Below are 22,768 nucleotides of genomic sequence, written 5' to 3' on the forward strand. Positions count from 1 at the left end.
CCCTCTGCTTTGCCAATACCTCCTCCTTCAGACCTACCCATCTCCTGTCTCTCCAGGAATTGCTGTTTTATGCGAGCTTTCTCAGATCCATCAGTTTTCATTTTGCTTTTGAGGCATCTCTTTGGTGTAGTATGCGGGGGGATGGTAGCCCCAGTGAGTGTGTCACCTTAGTCTAAGGTTACGTATATTGCTATGATGTGTTTCAATATTGGCAAAGTATCCATTTATATTTGTCAGCAGTCCCAGATTTGTCTGAAACATATTTGTAAAATTATGCTCCAAAGATGTCCTGAGTGCCCTGGTAAAATGAGAATTAGTACTTTCTGTGTAATATCACCCTTAATTTTTCTTTTTTAAAAATGTTTATTTGGAGAGAGAGAGTGCACATGCATATGTGTGAGTGGGGGAAGGGCAGAGAGGCCGGGGAGGGGGGAGAGAGAGAGAGAGAGAGAGAGAGAGAGAGAGAATCCTAAGCAGACTCTACACTTAGTGGAGTTCGATCCCATGACCCTGGGATCATGACCTGAGCTGAAATCAAGAACCGGAAGCTCAACCGACTAAGCCACCCAGGCGCCCCCCACCTTTAATTTTTCTAAGTGATTATTTTATCTTGGGGAGACTTGTCAAATGAAAAATCCTGAACTTATTATGCTTAATAAAATTTACATGAAGAATTTTCTAAACTTTTCCCTTATATGCTACCGAAGAAAAAGTAAAAGGCAATCTAGTTCTCTTGCAGGGAATTGAAAAACATGTATAAAACTATTCCTTATGTATATATTTTCAATTAGGAAATACAGTTTTCAAAGGCTCGCATCTGATTTAGAAAGTAAAAGAAATTTTTTTTCATGACAATCTCCCCAGATCATTTGAATAAAGTGTGGAACTTAACTATTAGGGGATATTATTTAGGGCTTAGGAAAGCATTATTTCCCTATTTAAGCCAGAGAAAAGTAAAGAAAATGTTATGCAGGGCGTTTTGAATTGAGAAACCTGCATTGGGGGTCGGGGGCAGGGGGGAGAAAGCATATTTTCCTGCCAGGGACATTTCACTGCCAGGGACAGATGTCACACACCCCAACAATCATTCAAAATCTTGGGAATATTCTGTCACTGTCACATCACAATTGATGGATGTAGCTGGGGGTTAAAGGGCCCCGTGCACAGGGAGGCGCAGGTGAGCCCCCCTCCCAGGACCACAGCGCCATCGACCTCATCCCCCTTCATTCCCTCTAACAGAAAAGCTCTGCATGTGACGGAATTACTGCGGATCATGAAGAAAAAAACATGCCCGATTTTGAGATTGCTTGTAGGCAAGCATTTGGAAACTCTGAATACAAAAGGCTTATTATAAACAGATTCTATCTCATTTTTAAGCAAAAGTCATTTCAATATTTTACAAAATGGATGATGAAAACAGTACAAAGATATTAGATGCTGTCATTCACATGGAACTGACTAGGAGAGCTTTTTCAGTGAGATGCTCTCTGCTTTCACAGACATGATCAAAGTAAAGATACTCATGGTTCTTATTATTTTAAGCCTTATTTGTGGGGCGACTAATACGCAGGGGGAAGTTTTGGTCCTTCTGAATTAAGAGCTAAACAAAAACAGTAGAGTTTCTACAATCTATGATCCTCAGCACAGTTCTGCTGGAGTCAAAGACGAACGTCTTGATGATATATGATCTGATTTTATCTGTAGCCTTAGTTAGGTCATTACAAAAGGTATTTTCATTCATGTTTATGCCTACATAAAATAGGAAGACTTGAAATCCCAGAATAGGTATTTTAATCACTACCTGATTTCAAGGTTTATTAAAAACAAAATTGTTAGACAATTGTCAGGGCAGCTCAGAACTGTGTCTGTGAGGACACGGTCCCTCATGGAGACTGCGTCCTCACAGCCTCTTGCAGAAGTCTGGCTCAAGTACCAAAAATGCCTGAGCCCACATTTTCCACAGGCCAAAGGGTGACCCACATAAAAACACCCCCTGGGTTGGAAAACATCCCATGATGTGGTTTTATTACAGAATCACAGAGTACTCACTGAAAAACAGAAGACAGCCATGTGCCTACTTATTCATTCAGGCTAAATTCTTCTCCTGCAGACATGATGCAGACCACTTCTGAGCCCTGCTGTGGCAGGGCAAATCTCTTCCCTGTAAGTCCTGAACTTGGATCCAGGCCATTACTCTCCTGCCATTACCTTCCCCAAATAGTCAACAGTATAATCCAAGGGAGCAGCGCTTTGCATAATGGCCAGAGACACCCCCGCTGCCTCCTGGTGCAGATCTGAAGCTCTCTGATCAAGAGATCGTATTAGTTACTCTTGTGTGTGTGTGTGTGTGTGTGTGTGTGTTTTATTATTATTATTCTTGCTTTAGATCCAAGCCAAAGAGCCTCACAGCCTCAGTTCCATAAAGGGAAAGGGAAGGCAGAGACCAAGTGGCAGTCAGTCCCCTTCTTAGTCATGAACCCTACAAAGGTGTCCCAATGTTAGGCTAAGGAGATGGGAGGCTGAGAAAAGGAAGTTACGCTACAGACATCAGTTTTGAAAGTCCTAGGAGTTAGGTATTATTCACATATAACTCTGTTTCCTCTAATACATTTAATAAACCCTAGATAAGATCCCCTGCTCTGAGAAGTGAGGCAAACATATATATATGTTGAAAATATCTTTGGACTGTTCTTTGTGCACGCTTTCATCGGGTACAACACCATTGGTTGGTGGTGGCCATGGAGCAGGGCACCAGGATAGCCATATTGAAAGCAGGCTGGATGTGAACAAAGAGAGGGATATGATCTGGCAGATGTTTAGTGACAGGTTGTGGCTGGCGGGAGGGTCAGTGTCCAGAGCTGAGGCTCACACAATAGGAGCCCAGGGAAGGGATGTGTGCACAGCTGGAGTCTCCTTTTCAATGGGCTTCTCATTTCAGAGTCTGCATAAAGCTTACATATGAGTTAAAAGACTTGTTTTTCAAAGGTGAAATCGAAAAGGCATAATAACATCTTAAGTATATTACTCAGTGAATACTCATAGATGGGATTTGAAAAGATGAACAGTAAATTCTCTTCCAAAGTTTCCTACTGCGGTGATTTTAACAATGTCATAGGTATGTACCGACAAACTCTCTACAAAGCACCTTATATATGGTATAAACATTAAAACCCACAGACTTTGAAAGCAAACTGGATTTTGAGCTCAGGTCTCCGTGTATTTTAAATGTCTGTCGAAGAGACACCAATGTTGACTTGCCCCTCTCGTGACTATCTTGTTGGAAGGTATGGCACGTAATGAGAAATGTCAAGTCCCAAGATCAATGAAATTTTGGGCTCCAGGGATTCAACAGGAATAGCATTGATCCTTTTAAAGAACACCAGTCAGAGATGGGTTGTAATATATTGCAAACAGGGGCTCGGGGGGATAAGCGGTCAAGTCCAAGATACCTACCTGACAAAAAATTCAATCAGCTTTTAGCACAAATTGCCTGCTCTGCTCTCCTTTCTTTCATGCAGTAGGCTGCTTCCAATTAGAGTGCGCAAATTAATTTTTATCACTTCCAAATTAGTTTCAGAATTTGTGCAAAAGAGTGTTTCAGATGAAAGCATCTGTCCCTCACATGTCTGCAATTCTCTTATCTGGTCAAGGACCTATTCAAATATCCGAGAAAATTTTCTATGTTCAAAGTCACAAGTTTGAAAGAGTAACGCTAGGTATTAGTATTATAAAATATATTAATAAAACAACCGCAATTCAACAGTAACCTACGCTATGTAGCGTCTGCTTATTTCTTTTATGGTCTGAAACCCTTCGTAATAGTCTGTGTACAAATTTTCCTGGTCTTTGTGGCAAATTCATTAAAACTATAAAAATAATTAGGAAAACACGATTTATGAAATGTCTGAATTTGTCACAATAATATATTTGACACAATGAGACCATAAAACTCTTTCTGCACCTACCTAAGGAATCCACAAACATTAGAAATATTTTCTCTGTGGTAGTAACAGAGCTACCCATTAAAAAAGAATAATAACAATGCAAAGGAGACATAACTATATTAGAGAGCCACCTGAATTAATCTTGAGAAAGTGAGTAAATGAATCCTATCATTTTATGTTGTGTCGAATATAAATCTGATTCGGCCTCTGACGTACAAAGCAATTCAATGTCCTTACCAAGACCCATCTCAGGATTCTAACAGCTACTGGGATATTACGTTTCACACTAGGACTTCCCCCTTCAAGTCTAGGTTAATGGATACAACCTTCAAAACCTAGGGGCATTGTGTCACACACTTTAATATGAATTTAGACATAACTAGCTTTTTCATCTTGAGTAGCAATGCATGATAAGATAGAAAACACATACAGCCTGATTCTCTGACCTGTGAATTGGTAGCTGGAATAGATTAAACAGGGACAGAAAAAAAAAAAAAAAAGTCTTTTCCTTTCATGTTGTGAGTTTTCTGATGGCAAAGACTATGTGTATGTCAACACCCATGGCTGATCCCTGATGTGACTGTCAATTCAGTGCGTGTGGAGGCTGCCTTTAAAAAAGTGGATTGACCAATATATGCGGTCTCTCTGGTTGCGCATATATGTTCCGCCAAGTCGGCTGTTTTAACAGATTAGGTGAGTCATAAATCAGTCAGGTCAATCAAATATAAAATATGACTAATTATTAATATTTTTTGCTATTATAATTATTCATATGGTAAAAAGCTGATTCCAGCTTTTACATAATTATCAATTTGTCCCCAAGGTGTAAGACTAAACATTTTGTAGTACGAGACCAAACATTACCCGATAGCAATTTATGATCCGTGTAATAAATACTCTACGTGTTCAGTACTTTCAAGCAGAAGCAGCAGTTTGGAGGTTAGTATAATAGAGGTGTTTGTAAACCAGAGAAGGTCAGAGACTTTGATTATCCAGCGTTCCTCGCTGCTACAAGAGGATTAGCACTCAGGAGGCACTCGGTACATGCTTGTGGCTTGAATAACACTTTAGGTGATCATCCTGTTTATTCAGAAGAGCAAGTTTTCACCTTATATTAAGGATGATGGACAGAATAAAGCGCTATGATATCTGTTCATATTAAATGCGCAAGCAAGTCTTGATAGGGTGGGTTTTATGACGTGGTTTATGTTCATAATGATGATAAGAATTTTGATCAAAACTCTTAATTTATAAATTCTTATAAATGGAGGCAGCAATAAATAATATGTAATGATAATATTTTTAATTCCTGAAGGATAATCTTGTCTTTATTGAAAGCTTAAATGAAATGCTGCATTTTAACAAATACAATGCTCACCGTTTTGTTTTTAAGGATTAATATAAATATTTTCATTTCTAGAGCTCCTGTTGTAAGGAACTTTAAATACTCTAAATATTACTCTATTTAATTTTTCTTGATAACCGATGGACCAAAGCTACAGCAAATGTTAATTACCTTTTAGCTTAAAAGAACATTAGAAAATAACATAAAATAAAGTAGCTAACACAGATAATTACTATAATTTAACATTAAAGCTCTTTACCTCATAGCAGTACAATATATAAAATATCTTATCTTGGCTACCAGATGGGAGCTTTTAAGAAATAAATCCTCTTTTTGGAAATATCATTTTCATCATTTCTGAGCGTCATTTTGAAGATCTGAGTGGAAGAGATTTAAAACACTATTCTGGGGGGTGCCTGGGTGGCTCAACTGGTGAAGCATCTGACTCTTGACTTTGCTTCAGTTTATGATCTCGCAGTTCGTGGGATGGAGCCCCCTATCAGTTTCTGCACTGACAGCACAGAACCTGCCTGGGATTCTTTCTCTCTCTCCCTCTCTCTGCTTCTACCCCAGTTAGAGCATGGCTGCTCTCTCTCTCTCTCAAAATAAACCAAAAAGCACTATTTTGTTTCTTAAATATTTTTTAATTTCAAAACTTCTAATTTTTATCAATATAGATGGAAGATACTACTCGGGCCTGCTACTTAATTCGACTTTTCTAATGAATGCTTCACTACCATGAAAATAAAGAAGATTCGTAAATATGAAAAAATAAATTTAGATAGAATACCTGTGATAATGCACAATGCTTGAGAATAAGAAAGCCATCAACGGTAGATGAAGCGTCTTATACACGCACATATACACATGCACATACACTAGAATTCTGCTAAAGATGAAGCTTCTGGTTTCTTAAAGGACATTTTAGAAAAGAATAAACAAGGGCATTAATTTTTTAGTATTTAGAGTATATCTGTTATAACGTAGAAATGGTAGGTAATTATTTGAGCCGGTTGGAAAGCAAGCAACATTGAATATTGTTTTCCCTCAAACCAGCATCATATCTTGGTTCACAACTTAGAGCAGAGGGTGATGCGTAAAATGCACACACTTTCTCTTATTTGGTGGCTATGCTAAGAGACATTACTCCATGGTGCACCTCTAGTTTCTCTATCCGCTGTCCAGCTCCAGCGATGGGCAGCAAGAATAAAACCCACATTTGGTCACCTAGTTTATCTCCCCCTATCTTCTTTCCTATATATATTTCTATATTTTTCTTCTCTCTAGGGCCTTGGCTCCTATCAATCAAAAGTCAGTCTTTTTTTTTTTTGCAAGATTCCTGTCAAAATGCGTTAAGAGTTGGGGGTGGGTGGGACTGGAAGGGTAGACAGATTGTACATCCGGCTTCCATCCTCAGCTCCTGCACCGGCTGGAACCAGAGGACCAGGGCTGGCAGCCCCCAGCCACGTGGCTGGAACACAGCATCTCATCCATTTCTCATCTGCTCTTACAGTATTTCAGGCGCAGGTACACAGCACTCCCGGAAAATTCTTATCTCTGTCATGTTGTACATATGACCCTAACTCATGTTTCAGTTGGTTTCGGAGGATTCTTTAAGCTGTGACCAACGTATGAATTACAATTAGAATCACCCTGGTTTAAGGTACCAGCCATTATCAACGCTTTCCGGAAACCATTCTCTATTTTATAGGAAATATTTGCACTGAAGCTATGGAAAGCTTGGTAATTAAAAACAGTGACTGTGTCTAGGCAATCTCTTATCTAGTTCTTCATTTAACAATATGTATTGAAAACCTATTATATGTGTCACTATGCCAGGAACCAGAGACTGAGAATGGAAAGGGGGAGAGACTCATCGTCCATTTCAATGTTTTCTCAGAACAGCAGTTCCAGAGAATAGTAACTGTTATAATAACTGTTCTGCCAGGAGCAGAGTGGGTTAAACAGATTTTGACAGATTTATTTGTGTAAGACTTTCAGAACCTAACGAGGGAATACGAGCATATGCAGTGTTTTCTACAATTATTTTACTCTGGAGTACCCCCCCCCTCCATGTTTTTCCTGCAGGATATCTTAGGGAGCACTTTTGAATAAAGAATACCTAAGAATCATGACAAACAAAGAAACTGTCTCAGTTTTTGCCTTCCCAATGCTTAATCTGAAGGGAGTACTCGATCATTGCTAAATGAATAAACAGAGATATTTACTCAACTGTGTGATAGAAAGTAAGAGGCGTTCTCACTGAGGTACAAATAAAATCTGGTGGCAATTCAGAGGAGGGAGAGAATATATTCAGTGGAGAGAAATTATAAGAAGTTTAATGGACCAGGTGACACTGAAGGAGGCTTCTGAACGATAAAGACGTTGGGAGTTTGGGAATGGGCTGTCACAGAGAGGGTCGATGTGAGGGGACCTGGGACTTTCCCTAGGTTGAAGGTTACAATGGGTGCCCTTTTTTATACTTTGCACACAGTGACATTCTAACAAAGACTTCTGCCACATAAAAACTCTCCTATTTTAAAATCCTCACAACTCCAGGAAAAGCTATTAGAAAATTAAAAAAAAAAAAAAAAAGACAAAATACGGTTTAAGTAAATGCACAGTCTGTGGGGACACTTGTAGTCAAATACTCACTGCTATTTGGGTTGTCCCCTATGATGTGGTGCCGCCCACTCCAGTACCAGAGAAGCAGGGTAGCATCTCGAGACCCAGACACAATGTAGCAGTCACCGCCTATGTATGACTCTGACCTGGCCAAGCACGTGACCACATCCCAGTGGCCAAATACAATCTGCGTTAGTTTCCCTGAAAAACAGAAAGGGTGGGTTTAATTCATTTGCTATTTTTTCTTGACATGGTAATAAGCTTAACTTTATTTTACTGGATTTGTGAAAAGGGAAAGTGTAAATGAGAAAGTTTACAAGCAAATTCAAATTTAGCTACGGAAGCTTTCTTGAATTTCTTCTGAGAAACAATACAAGAATGTTACTTGGGGTTTTTAAGGAAAATGACTTATAAAACAACACAATACACAACAGTGGTTTTTATTCTCCAGGGTTTGGGCCAGACTCAGGGGAGGCAGGTTTAAGGTCGTTTACTGGATTTGATTTGGGACGGGGACAACGGTCCTATTCGTCCTATAAAATCATGCTAAGGTCTGGAATGGGTGGCATTATAACTAGTTAGTTATAATGCAAATATTTAATTTGGATCTTGGCACTCAAGATGAAAATGCCTACCTTATTAAGTATAATTGTATTTTACAGAACAATAGGCGTTTGGAAGGAAAGAAGGTGTTTTATAGTTAAGCTTACCTGTTTCTGTAGAGTAAACTCTGAAGCTCTTATCCCAGAATCCACAGATAAGAATATAACGATTATCTGCTGTGACCACAAAACAGTGTGCATTGATTTGTATACTCTGGTCAACAAGGTCGGTGATCTGCCGTTTGTTCACACCAGAGTTGTTGGCTAAACATAAATGGAAACGAGAATTTAAAGAAGGATTCCACAAGAGTCTCATCAAGCCCTTATGGAATATTTTTATGTTTCAATTTATCTAGAAATGGGTTTTTAAGGCTATAAGATTATTAAGATTTTAGCATTTCCCCGTGAGGAACATAGACTTTTTTTCATAGCAGTAGCTATTTATGAACCAGATTACATATTTAAAAGCTGCCAGAAACTTAAGTTCTTTCTCCACCAATACATAACAATGATATGAAGAATTCAGATAATGAATTTAAAATAAAATTAAAAATATTTAAATGTATTTAATTGTATCCATGTTCACCATGCACAAGTTCATTAGTATCCAACATGTTCCACAATGAAGGAGGAATAAATACTGTGTGAAGTATGGTATATAAGGAAAAAAAGTGTCTTAATATTTGCCCCAAACTGTCATTTCCTGATGGCATTTACAATTCATGTGGAAAAAGGAAAGGGGGAAAGGCCTGAGCAAGGGATGCTGTTATGTGGGCAGCCCTACAGGGAGCTTTAGGTCAGCAGCTTTAAGGACCTGGATTGTCAACAAACAGAAGGCCTTTCCAGAACGGGCTGGCAGGGGAGGAGAGGAATAAACAACATGGGAGAAGGACTGGGGAGGAAAGAGACAGGCAGAGAATCAGGGGATAGCACTGGACTGAATCTGAATAAAGCCAGGAACTCGGAGACACCGTCTGATTTCCCCAGTGCCTGTCTGCATGCCAGCTTGTCCCGGGCTCCGCTCTGTCGTTTCACACGAGATCCCTGGGCTGAATTATTAAACAGGAGATGCAGACGTAGGAGATCGCCCGCACTCTCCAAGGCCAATTAGACCGAAGTGCTGCTATTTGTGGATTCCCGCTAACAGTATACTAAAGACTACGGAGGTGAGCCCAAAAAACTGAACAACGACAAAAAAGGTAGCCAAAAGGAAGGAAAATCAAAGGTTCTGAGTCACTTGAAAACTACATAATTGGTCTTGATTAGTTTGAAGAAAGCTGCTAATTTTTCCATGGTTGCCTTCTAGCTGTATATGACATTGTTCTTGTCTCTTGTCTCTAGTTGGACTAGACTCTAAAAATATTCTTAGTCCTAAACCTTGTAATTTCCCATAGACATGGAAATGCTATCTTGTGTAGGGGTGTGAGTAACTAACTGAACTGGCTGCCTTTTAATTTATTTCTGGGTTCAAAGATGAAGGGTGAATTAATCTAAGAAAAGCATATCATAACTGGTATATGGATTTATAATTTTTCATACCATTTTCAGCTTTTTTCCTAATTTAGTTGTCTATATGATCCCATGAAAAAGGCAGAACAAACATCATCATCAGCCATCTTGCAGATAGGAAACTGAGGCCTAAAAAAATTAAACGGCTTGCTCTGGATCCCATGCTAATAAATGTGCATGTGATTTAAAAACATTTCCATTATCCGTTGCAGAGAGCTACAGCTCATCAGTTTGCAATTCGTATGAAATCTTTACTTAAAAAAGTTGGTCCAATTGAATGGAGATTTTTAGAAATGCTGTCCTTCATACTAGTTTCCTTTAATAATTTTTTTGAGGCCTTACACATTTCAAATAATATAAAGTGGTTAAAGATCAGCCTAGGCAGAATGAAAGGACAGCTCGGAATGATTTGCCTTGTTTAGAACCAACTTAAACAACCTCTTAAAATATCAAGAACATGCCACAAATAATTGTTTAAATACCAAAAGTTCTTAGATGGCATATTATGATTTACGCAGCCTCTTGATGGTAATTTAATGTTATTTGCACATTAATTTTATGGCAAAAAATTATCATTAGACTATCTTTTGTAATATGTGCACAGGAATCTGTGTATAGTCAGCATTCATGAAAATGTATTTTTGTTGTTAACGTACCGATTAAGGGGTCCATTTCAATAGGAAGATGATGAGCTTGATCCAAGGAGTATCCTGGAGCTCCTCTGAGGCCTGAAGTTTAAAAAGAAGGAGAAAGATACCATAAAATTCTCGGAAAGGAGGAATTTCCTAATAAGCAGTGATTCATGATGATTGTAGAAAAGGTGTAAATATTGCTTCGAAGTTATTTGGCAAGTTGTAAGAATGACTGTCATACTACACATCTTTATAGATACTCTCAAAAGAAATCATCACAATGGGGACTCCTGCTTTCCATGTGACATGTGGAAAGCTGAAAAGAGTGTTGCTCTCATCCTAACAACATGAAAAACCAGCACAAAACAGAAGATCATAACTTTCTTGAACCCATCAGAGAGCTAAGATTTCTGAGCAACCAGGAGCTTGAAGTCTAAGAAAGGTTGTGCCTGCAGGTAGTGGTGGCCGTGAATGTGGCCGGGCTCACCTAGGCCAGAGCAGAGGGGGAGAGGGGGCTCCCAGCTTCACTCAATATAAGACAAGTCAACTGAAGGTAAAAAGAATTGAGCCACACCTAAGACCTTAAGCTCAGGAAGAGCTACTTTCAGAGGATTAATATTTAGGGCTCGATCAAGTTCATTAGTCATAATTTTTTTACATGTGATTATATATCATAATACTTTTGAACAATGCTAGCAAAAAAATTAATGCTTTATAGTTTTTTTCTCAATGCAAAGCATTTCTAGAGGCTGAGACTACAGTGGATAGTAAAGTTATATTTCTTCTTAAGATGTTTGTTGCATAATTCTGATCACATGGAAGTAGTTATACTTCGTGTTGACAGAATCACCGATAAACATAAAATAAGTGCAGTTAGAACCTCTCAGAAGATTAAGCTATGATATAAATGATACTGTTTTTCAGAGCAATACACAAGTCAGTAGAAGAGAAAACTTCAGGTTAATTCACCATGGCTCATCCATTCAGCCCTGGAGATAGTGAGAGTCCTGGGGCCTCCAGGGAGGTCTTAAGAGGTGAATTTGGCCAAATAAATCATTTGGTCACATCCATTTCTGTCCCGTTTAGGGAAGCATCAATATGTCTAATTGTGATAACAGAATGATATCACTTCAAGATGTACCAGCTGGAACTTTCAGGGATGAGCTGAAAGAAAACTCACAGGAAATCACTGAACAATTTAGATGTTGTCTTTTCTCAAATATTCTCCATTCCACACAAGGAGGGAAGTGGGGTCTGTCTTGTTCATCGCTGTGCTCCCAGTGCTCATGACCATTTGACATATAGTGACCAATGTTTCCCCAATAAATTAGTGAAGTGGAAGAAAAAGATTTTAAAACCATCAGCTAGGAAATCCAGATGCAAACTCACTTTCGTTTAATATAGGATAAAAGTTTTGTTTTGTTTTATTTGTTTTGCTTTGTTTGGTTTTGTTTGTTTGTTTTTGTGGGGATGGGACCTGAATTGTGTGTAGAACTGCTTTAATTTATCAGGTATTTATTGACTACTTAACCATTATCCAAGCCTTCTGCGAGGAGAGGCCCTAACACATAGCAGCAGTGGATAAGACAAGACCCATTTCTTTCTTTTTTTTTTTTTAATGTTTTATTTATTTCTAGGAGAGAGAGAGAGACAGCGTGAGCAGGGGAGGGTCAGAGAGAGAGGGAGTCACAGACTGAAACAGGCTCCAGGCTCTGAGCTGGCAGTCAGCACAGAGCCTGACGCGGGGCTCGAACCCACGAACTGCGAGATCATGACCTGAGCGAAAGTCAGACGCTTAACCGACTAAGCCACCCGGGCGCCCCAAGACAAGACCCATTTCATTAGGTCTAGTGAGTATTTGTTCTGTTGCCTTCTGTAGATGACCCGGCATACCAGGTAGCCCCCAGCACACTTACCTTAACTGCAGCTCGTAAGACCCCGTCAGTAAGTGACCTGCTTAGACGCACATACCTACTGTGTTGTGCCATCGATTCACTGCAAACAGTCTGCTGCAGGTCACGGTCACCACCGCAGGGATGGTCAGGTGGGGCAGCGTGTTGGCTGCCACGTGGGTCACCGGAGAATTTGATGGGAACTTCAGCACCATGATCACATCCTGTTGCATCTGATCTTTAAACATGAGTGGACTCTGTGGAAGGAAACACTGTTGAATAGAAAGGGAAGAGGGCAGAAGAAAACAAAAGGGATGACATAGTTAGTGAGAGATCTGGGGAGGCCGAGGTAAGCACAGACGAGGCTAGCACGAGCAGGGAGAAAAGCGATCCGAACTTTCAACCTCTGAGGACACCACACGGCAAAGGGCAAGGACTCTCTGTGTGGTCGCTGGCAGAAGACACTGAGTCATTAACGACCAGCCTCAATTCAAGTATCACTAGACCGCGGTGTGAGAAGTTCGCTTGCAGATCTGTTATGCGATGTAGCGTAACTTGTTCAGTGTAGTGCAGACATCAGCTTGGGGGAAAATGTAGTTAAGTCCATTACTGACAACGTTTACATGAATGATAAAATGAATTCATGGATATTTTCATTTTTTACCTGGTTGATCTGGCACCAATCTAAATAATTAAAATCGAATAGCCTTCCCTGTCAGAGGATTGTACACATTTCTGCGGTGGCAGTTAGGGCTGGCTACAGTTGATGCCTCCTTTTTCCTTCTAGACTGGGTGCTTACTGAGGGCTACCCCTTTCTTCTTTCAATCTGTGTTTTCAAACATCTAGCATGTGACTTGATAGAAAGTACACGTTATCACATGCTACTGTTTTGGCACTATACAACACCATACATACTACTGCATCAAAAACACAAACGAGGGATCCTGGAAATAACCATTATTTAGCTTTCAGAGATGTTTTGTAATTGTTTTCTACACATATGAATTGTCTGCTCCACGAACTTACAATGCCGACGTTTCCTTTATGAACAGTTTCATGCCAATTTAGCCTCTAACAATTTTCCCCAGGAAAGCAATGAATCCTGACCAGGCGTTTCTCCAGGATAAGTATTATTATTATTATTATTATTATTATTATTATTATTATTATTAAACAGAGACAACTAACACGGGAATAAAACTCTCCTGCCAAAGCATTTCATAAAATAAAGTGTTAGAGATATTCCCTTGGACAGTTTATTAAAAAGGCTTCGTTTCAAGGCTGGAGGCTCCAAGGCCACACCCCCACGTCTACGCCGTGACTGCGTGTTTGTATGGAGCAGTGTGCTCCGTGGCAACCGTTCTGCTTTCTCACACACACAAGGACCAGTTTCAATCCGAAGAGTTCATTAGTGACCAACCAAGGGCGCTGAAACTGTTTGAGCCATTGGAGAGAGAAAAAACATGTTTTCAAACAAACACATTTATTTACGTGTTTCACTAGGTGTTTGACTATCGATTCCTTGACGGTCTAGAGAACGTGGGTCACCTGTCCATGGCCAATGCTTAGCATCACGCCTACGCACAGAAAGAACTCGATACAAATGTGTTTAAGTGACTGATACAATAAATGAAAGGTCTGAACGATATTTCTACCACAAGATAACAGCTTATAAATTTGTTTACATGTATGGTTCATAAAAACATATTTCAGAGCTCTTTACTCCAAAATTAGGGTATTTGCTGCCTTGATAATTCCCTAAGAAAACTGATGAACTTTAATTCATTCTGCCAACACCTTTTTTACCTTCAAGCATTTTTCACTTCAGTAAAAAAATTAGTGAAAAGCCACAGTTTTTAAAATAAATTCCTTCTAAAGAAGCTTCTAAGGGGGTGCGTGGGTTGCTCAGTCGGTTGAGTGCACAACTCAGGCTCAGGTCATGATCTCACGGTTCGTGGGTTTGAGCCCCGCGGCAGGCTCTGTGCTGACAACTCAGAGCCTGGAGCCTGCTTTCGATTCTGTGTCTCCCTCTCTCTCTGTCCCTCCCCTGCTTATGCTCTCTGTCTCTCTCTCTCAAAAATTAAAAAAAAAAAAAAACAACATTAAAAAAATAAAAAAGAAGAAGTTTCTTGGGAAAACATTACCATCTTCAAATTAAAGAGGGAAATGTGATACAATCTGTGAATAAACTGAAAAAGGGCTGTGTTGTTACAAAAATGAGCCTTTAAAATTCAGATTAAAATGAAAATAACATTACCTTTTCCCTTGTAAAACTGGAATAAAAGGTTTACTATGAGAAGCTAATGATGATGAGGACACCAGCTAACATTCACTGAGGATGCATTGTACACCAGGTGCTGGTCTAAGTGCTCTACAGCATGAAGTCATGACATTCTCAGGGCCAATAGTATTTTTATTTTCATGTACCAGATGCTGACACAGAACCAGGGAAGGTAAATACCTCGCCCAAGTCATTGCCCAGCCAGACGCACAGCTGGTGTCTGACAGCGACTCTGGAGCCCTCGCTCTTCACTCCACGGTCTCTCTGCAGTGACTACAAATTACCTTTATGTTTCTTTCCTTTTCTTAAAATGAACTACCTCCCCTGCCCGACTCCATCCTGTCCCAAAAGATTAAATGGGACGATATCACATTGTGTTTACATTATATTTTCATCCTGCTTCATAAATCAAATCTAAGTTTGGTGCCTGCATGTGTATGAATGAGTTTATGCGGAGGCACATATGGTCAGAGAAGAGGGTTATTTTTATGAATCCCAAGGTGGGCTGGCGTCACAGGAGTTAGAGGTAAGAACTGCGCTCCCTTCTGTTTCTCCTGAGGGCAGCAGCCCATACCGAAGCCTGAAGAGTTGACCAACGTATTGAGAAGCCGTTAAAAATGCTGCTAAAATCACTGCTTTATTTGATCTGTATCCAGGTACAAAGAACGCGAAACACTTTCAGCAAGCTGCTGTTCTTACCAGGTGCATGGCAGAGCTCCGAGGTGGATGTGGCTCAATAAGCAACTGAGATGGCGTCTGTCCAAAGTTCTGTATCTGTGTCTCCATGGCCTGCAGGGGAAGGAGAGTGACTGTCATAATCAATATGCATCAGCCAGAGAGGTCAACACACTCTCTGACAACGCAAGTGTATCCCAAGTCAGCCATGAAAGAAGTCCAGAAAATTCACCGGGCGCTCTGCTCTCAGGGTGCAGAATCATCCAAGTGTTAGTATTTTGTAGACAAGCTTTGCTTCTCCTTCCAAACATGCTTCCGTCAACCAAGTCACTATTCTTAGTTAGATGCTGGGGTTAAATGTGGAAATATTAAACCTGTGAGTGCATGCATGCAGCGAAGGCCAAAGAGCGCTTTTTAACACTTGACACACCACGTATACCTTAATAAAGTCTTTTGTAAGAAGGAACGTATGGGGATCTCTAATGAAATAAGCGTCTGGAATCTTGGGGAAAAAAGAATGAAACATAAAGTCCACCAATGATACAAGATAAAATTCAGAAGATCATATTTTCCAGTCAATATAGAGAGCAATCACGAAGACTTCTGTATGGACAAACTTTCACCATGAAAAATACATTTTGGCAAGCTATGCTATTTTAAGATGAATGCTGAAATATTATTTAGTGTCTTCTAAGGTGTGAATTTACTTCTCTCAAAAATGTTTTGAAATTTTAGAGATAACTAACCCAAAGAGGAAATAATTCTTTGGGCATCTTGAGCTCTATAATATTTTATTAAAGCCTACAGAGATGGAAATATTAATGAGATTTTCTGGCTTCCAATGAATAAAAATGATTTTGGATCTCAAACTCTCTGGACTGTATAACATGCATTTTTTTTTTTTTTTGGTGTGTACGGCAAAGACATAATCTTATAGGACATTTGTGTATTTCTTCTATATATAAATTCCACCGGCAAAAAAAAAATCAATATATTAAGCTAGACTAACAGAAATATTTTTTCCAAGATACTGTTAGCATGTAATTTAAGTCAACAAGGAGAAGCACAATATTTACAATGATCATTACTCTGTTACCATGCTAATTTTTCCCCTAAAATTGTGTGCAATTTGGTTGCACATAAATGTGAAATACGAAACTCATTGCTGAGCGCTTAGGAGTGCAGGTAAGGTGGTAGATGGCTCTCGACACAGCACTGCCACTAATCGCATCACTATCTACAAATCTCATTTATAAAGTACTTAAATTTAACAATCTGTCTGCCTAGACTGCATTTCAAGAAAATGTTTATCAATAAAGATGCGAATTTTCAAATTTATTAGCAATATTAAACATGAACGCATCATTATCTGCCATATTTTAGCAATTGCGTAAATGGGGCTTTGGTTCTTTTATTTGCAGAGGCAGTAGGATGAATTATTAAATCTCTTTAAGTGCTGTCCAATTTTAATGTATCCATTTATTTGCATGGTGTCCACCCATATGCAAAGAGTGACTATTTAAGTAAATCGCACTCACATAGATATCATCATAGTTTATCTCCCCAGTGCAAGATTTACGATTATAAAAGAGGCAAGAGACCATTTCTGGCTAGGTTCACATCATGAACAATAAACTCTTGAGAGTTACTTGAAAGAAAAAAAGCAGTAATTTTATTGTTAAAGCTGCCCTGGTTAGCAAATGTCCAATGCCTAGCTTTATGTATCAAGAACAGCTAACGTCGCTCTACCAATAGGTACTACGGCTTGTGTTTTTACTCCTCCAGAAAGTAGACTGGAGTGGGGGTGGGGAGACAGGGGTAAAATTAAACACATTTTAATCTCTTGGTCAGTACCCATACTTAGTAGATAGTTTTTAAATAGTCACAGAAGGACTAAATCCACAGACATGCTTTGCTTGACTTTAATTTTGTTTCTGAAAGGGAAGTATTAAAACTATACAAGAAAATCTTATGAAACTCACTTAATTTCCAGAAATCTGTACAGTTCTCTTCAGGCAGCCCACCTCTGATCCTTTTTGGACTCAGGCAGAGTACATACACGTATGTATTGAAAATGACTCTCAAATGGCATCAGGGTAAATATTAGACTGCGTAATATTGTGATCTCACCCTCTCATTAAGAAAGTCTACTTCCTCTATTAACATTTATTTTATTAAATTTTTTTTCAATGTTTATTTTATTTTTGAGAGCAAGAGAGACAAAGTGTGAGTCGGGGAAGGGCAGAGAGATAGGGAGACACAGAATGTCAGACAGGCTCCAGGCTCAGAACTGTCAGCACAGAGGCTGACGCAGGGCTTGAACTCACGAACTTCGAGATCATGACCTGAGCCGAAGTTGGTCACTTAACTGACTGGGCCACTCAGGCACCCCACCATTTATTTTATTTTTTAATGTTTGTTTATTTGAGAAAGAGAGAGAGAGAGAGAGAGCACGAGCGAGCGAGCATGAGTGGGGGAGGGGCAGAGAGAGAGAGAGTGACACAAAATCTGAAGCAGGCTCCAGACTCTGAGCTGTCAGCACAGAAGCTGACATGGGGCTTGAACCCACGAACCATAAGATCATGACTTGAGCTGAAGTCAGATGCTTAACCGACTGTGCCACCCAGGTGCCCAGCATTTATTTATTTGTTTATTGATACTAAATGCAATCTCTCTCCCTTGTGATCCACATCACATGCCTTCATGACCTAGAAGTTCTTATTCCAGTATGTACCTTTCAGCTATCTTGTAATCCTGTCTACTCTAGTAATTCCTTACCCTCTGATTTGAAAATACACAGGTCTTTCTGATCATGAAAAAGCACACTGTCTCTTCTAAGCTCTATTTCTTGTCATTATCCACATGCTTGAATGGGAAGTGAGCACCTACTGATTTTCTTCACCTGTTCCCCCGCCATATGTTTTCTGTCCTCCCACACTTTTAGAAAGTCATCAATGTCTTCCTTCTGTCAAGAGGGAGGTACTTTGTACGGGAGGGTGCCCGGAGATATACATGTACCATTCTGTAATCTATGAAGCATAGCAGCTGAGTGGTTGTTGAGAACTACTCCCTAATGTATGAGAAAATGCCTCCCCTTCACACAAACCTTGGGCAGGGTTCTAAATCTTTTCCAGAATCTCTAAGTCATAACGAATGCCCTCCATATTCTCATAGCACAGTTTTTTCCTTTATCATGAAAGTCAACGTGCAATTCGTTACATAGTTCTGTTTGCTCAGTCTGTTAATCTTTGCAGGTCAAGGCTGTGACTTGGTCCTAACAGAGTCCAAAAACACCTGCTGAATCTAGCAGTGGGGCAGTGGCGGGACATTTGTGCAGAACTGAAAGCCCAGGAAAGGAAAAGCACAGTCGTAGAGAAAAACATCAGAATTCTTTACTTGTACAGTTCAATACCACAAAAACAGTGAAGTTAACAAATGTTGTTAAATGGTTACTCTATGCTGAGGGATAAAAAATCAGATACCAGCCTGCTCTCAATGAGCTTTCAGCCCCTGAGGACGTACGATGAGTAGTAATCAGGGCACACAGGAGGTGGGAAGGACCATGGTGGAGGCCAGGGCCAAGTGCGAGGAAGGCCGGGGATGATGTCTACGTCAGACTCAGGATGCAGGAGGGGGCAGGGCGAGGAGGGCTGTGAGGAAAGGGGCTCTTAGAAAAGGGACATGAGCTGAGGTGTGACTGTTAGGTAGGAATTGGTGAGTCAACAGCAAAAAAAGGAAACTCAGAAATTGCATTTAAAAATCTTCAACACATTTTTTTCCCTATCCATTGCTCTGTGTGGGTCAAAGAGACATAATGCTACCTAGCCTATTTATTCATACAACATACACTTATTGAGCACCTACTAGGTACCGGGTGCCATTTTACATATTTGTGATACTCATCAAACAAAACAGAGATTCCTGCTCTTGTAGAGGTTACATTCTGGCCAGGATGACGTAGGAGCATACACTCGGCCAGATGTCATGTGCCTGCATCCCTTGGGCCAGAATCAGCCTACAGGCATGGTTTCCAACTGAGCCAACATTTATAGGTCAGGAGATTTCATACAATATGATTTTTGGCTTCTCTCAAAAAACCCAGAAGAGCTGGTCCATCAGCATTCTCACACAGCCACACTTGTCTGGTGCCAAGCCACAGGGGCGCTTTCGTAACGCCCACCACTCGCAGCACCCAGGCATGCACAGCCTCCTGGCCGGCTTCACTACCTTATTGCCTGTCTGGCTCCTACAGACCTTGGCATTTGTTAATCCTTTGAAAATCTACTGCCAAAACATTAATGCGTATCACAAGGAATCTGTTGCTTTATACATCTACTGTAGTCCAGCCTCATCCTTGGGATATATTGTCCAAGACCCCAAAGAATGCCTGAAACTGCAGATAGTACGGAACCCAACTTATGCTGTGTTTTCCTATATAAACACCTATGTTTAATTGATAAATTACACACAGTGATATATTAACAACAACAACCCCTGATTAAATAGAACAGTGATAATATAATGTAGAAAAAGTTATGTGAATGTTCCCTCTCTTTCTCTCTCTCTCTCATTGTACTGGACTCACCTTTCTTCTTCTTCTTTTTTTAATGTTTTATTTATTTCTGAGAGGGAGAGAACAGGGGAGGCTCAGAAAGAGAGGGAGATACAGAATCTGAAGCAGGCCCCAGGCTCTGAGCTGTCAGCACAGAGCCCGACGTGGGGCTCGAACCCACGAACCATGAGATCATGACGCTTAACCGACTGAGCCACCCAGGCGCCCCTCACCTTTCTTCTTAAGATGATGAGGAGAGATGGTAAAATGCCTGTCTGATGAGATGAAATGAGGTAATGAAGTTGGCACTGTGATCCAAGGCAGGGTCACTGCTGACCCTCTGACATGAAGTCAGAATCACTGCCTTGAGACCATGGCTGACTGAGGGTGACAGAAGCCGGGATGGAGGGGGAAACAGCGAGTAAGGGGAGAGTGTTGCATAGTAATTTCCACTGAAGAAAGAATGAACTAATGTTGTATTTGTGAGCCCATGATTTTTGCAATGTGTACGGCAAGAGTAAAACTTGGGAAACAGGCCTGCCAATCTAACTTCACCGAATCTAAGATGTTCTCCGTTATTAGAAGCAGCATTAAATTATATACTAATAAGAAGGGAAAAAAATGTTGTCAATTAAACTGTAATACACCATGGATTGTAAGACACATTGCAATTTGCAGTGTGGAGATATGACAATGACACATATCTCAGAATCAGTAAGTAATTTTTTACGTATGATGAACAGGGATATAAGCCTTACACATTTTGTATACACTTATCACAAGTAACAGGTGTGGAACAGTGGATGTTTCAAAAACAAATGTGACTGACAAAATCTTTGGTGTTTTACAAATACGGAAGACCATGTATTTATTTGTGGGCAACTCTTCGGTGGGATAACACGAAAATATGGATCTGCTTATACTTGAAGAATATTCTTTCTTGGGCCTCTGTACTTGCTGAATGTGGCATCCTAACTAAAGCTGCTTATGTGCATCCACTTTATTCAACTGTATGTGTGTCTTCCCTCTTACAACCACCACCCAGGTCAAGACACAGGGCTTTGGCACGAAACTGGAAATTTCCACATTTTGATCGGGGGGGGGGGCCTACACGGGGGTACACACAGGTGGCGATACTGCCCTCTCCCCCCTCCACAGTCAACTTTTCCCACTCCTCACCCTCTGCCGGGCTAATCACTATTTTGATGATTATTAAATCACACCATCAAAATTATCATCAGTTATTTTTTCTTTTCTTGAGCTTCTTATACATAGAATCATACAGTACCTATTTTTGTGTCTGCCTTTACAAAACGTTTACTTATTTATTTAAGAGAGAGAGAGAGAGAGAGAGAATGAATGGGGGAGGGGGCAGAGAGAGAGAGAGGGACAGAATCCCAGGCAGGCTCCGTACTGTCAGCACAGAGCTGATACGGGATTTAATCCCAGGAACTGCAAGATCATGACATGAGCCAAAATCAAAAGCCAGACGCTGAACCAACTGAGTCATCCAGGTACCTCCCCACTGGCTTAAAAAGAGTTTTTTATTTAAAAAAATTTTTTTTAATGTTTTACTTATTTCTGAGAGAGAGAGAGAGCATGAGCAGGGGAGGGTCAGAGAGAGAGAGGGAGACACAGAATCCGAAGCAGGCTCCAGGCTCCGAGCTGTTAGCCCAGAGCCCAATGCAGGGATTGAACTCATGAAATGTGAGATCACGACCTGAGCTGAAGTCAGATACTTAACCAACTGAGGTACCCAGGTACTCTCCTCCCTCCTCAACTGCCTTTTTTGATCAACATGTCGGTGAGATTCATCCCTGCTGTTCTGTGTAGCAATGTTGTTGTTGTTGTCATATAGAGCTCGACTGGGTTAATCTACCAAAATATATTAATTCTGTCGATGGATATCTGGGCTGCTAACCCAAATACAACTTTCAGGTTATTATGAATAAAGGTGCTTAGAAAATTCTTTCTTGCACATATCTTTTGATGCAGGTAAGCAGTCTTTTTGATGGGTGAATAACCTAAGTATTGGACTCCCAAGTTATAGGGTAGGAAGGTTTTGTTTTACTGCCAAGTTGTTCTCCAAAATGGTTACACTGATTTTGTGGATTTATTTGTGTAAGTGTTTGTGAATGCAGAATGCAGTGGTCAAAGCTGTGATTTAGGCTGTGTGATCCTGTAGGGTACTGATATGCTGAAACTCAGAAATTATCTCAGAAAATAATCATATAAGGAATACCACTTTATTTCTTCACCAGGAATTGTTCGAATAGGGATGATAAGTAAGTTAGTTTTTTAAGAGTTTTACATTTTTATTGTTATATGCATACTAACTTATAAAAATTATTTGATTGAATATTGAGCAGTTATCACCTACCCAGCATTTATTTTTCTCCCCAGCTAAGACCCATCAAAAGATAGGTAGGTCATAAGATTAGAAAAAAGTTATTTACTTTTTTCGCATTCTGGAGAGAGTTCTAAAATATGGAACTTTTCAGGGGTAAGCAGAGAAGCAAAGAAAAATGTGATCTAAGTTATTCATAGCAGAACAAAATAAGTAAATTTGAACAGTATATGTGACTTTCAGATTTCCTACACATATAAGACAGAACTCAGTTTTACCTGCTTATATGTAATATAAAGCTCCCATTAGGGAAAGTTCCTATCAGGGACAGCTCCCTGTCTCTGCCCCCGCCCCTACTTTCTT

General features: G+C 40.0%; 1 protein-coding gene across 1 annotated transcript in view; it reads right to left on the reverse strand.

The window, feature by feature from the left end:
- Positions 1 to 22,768, reverse strand: part of NBEA (neurobeachin) — a 693,804-nt gene that overhangs the window by 8,297 nt on the left and 662,739 nt on the right. Inside the window, exons 49-54 of the mRNA XM_039251874.1 lie at positions 15,946 to 16,008; positions 15,531 to 15,620; positions 12,629 to 12,821; positions 10,682 to 10,753; positions 8,625 to 8,780; positions 7,945 to 8,115 (exon numbers count right to left, since the gene is read on the reverse strand). Coding sequence (XP_039107805.1) covers positions 7,945 to 8,115; positions 8,625 to 8,780; positions 10,682 to 10,753; positions 12,629 to 12,821; positions 15,531 to 15,620; positions 15,946 to 16,008 — 745 coding nt within the window. The remainder of the gene's footprint in view (positions 1 to 7,944; positions 8,116 to 8,624; positions 8,781 to 10,681; positions 10,754 to 12,628; positions 12,822 to 15,530; positions 15,621 to 15,945; positions 16,009 to 22,768) is intronic.

Source organism: Hyaena hyaena, unplaced genomic scaffold (assembly GCF_003009895.1).
Source record: "Hyaena hyaena isolate Hyena2069 unplaced genomic scaffold, ASM300989v1 scaffold_398, whole genome shotgun sequence".
In the NCBI taxonomy this organism is placed as follows: Eukaryota; Metazoa; Chordata; class Mammalia; order Carnivora; family Hyaenidae; genus Hyaena; species Hyaena hyaena.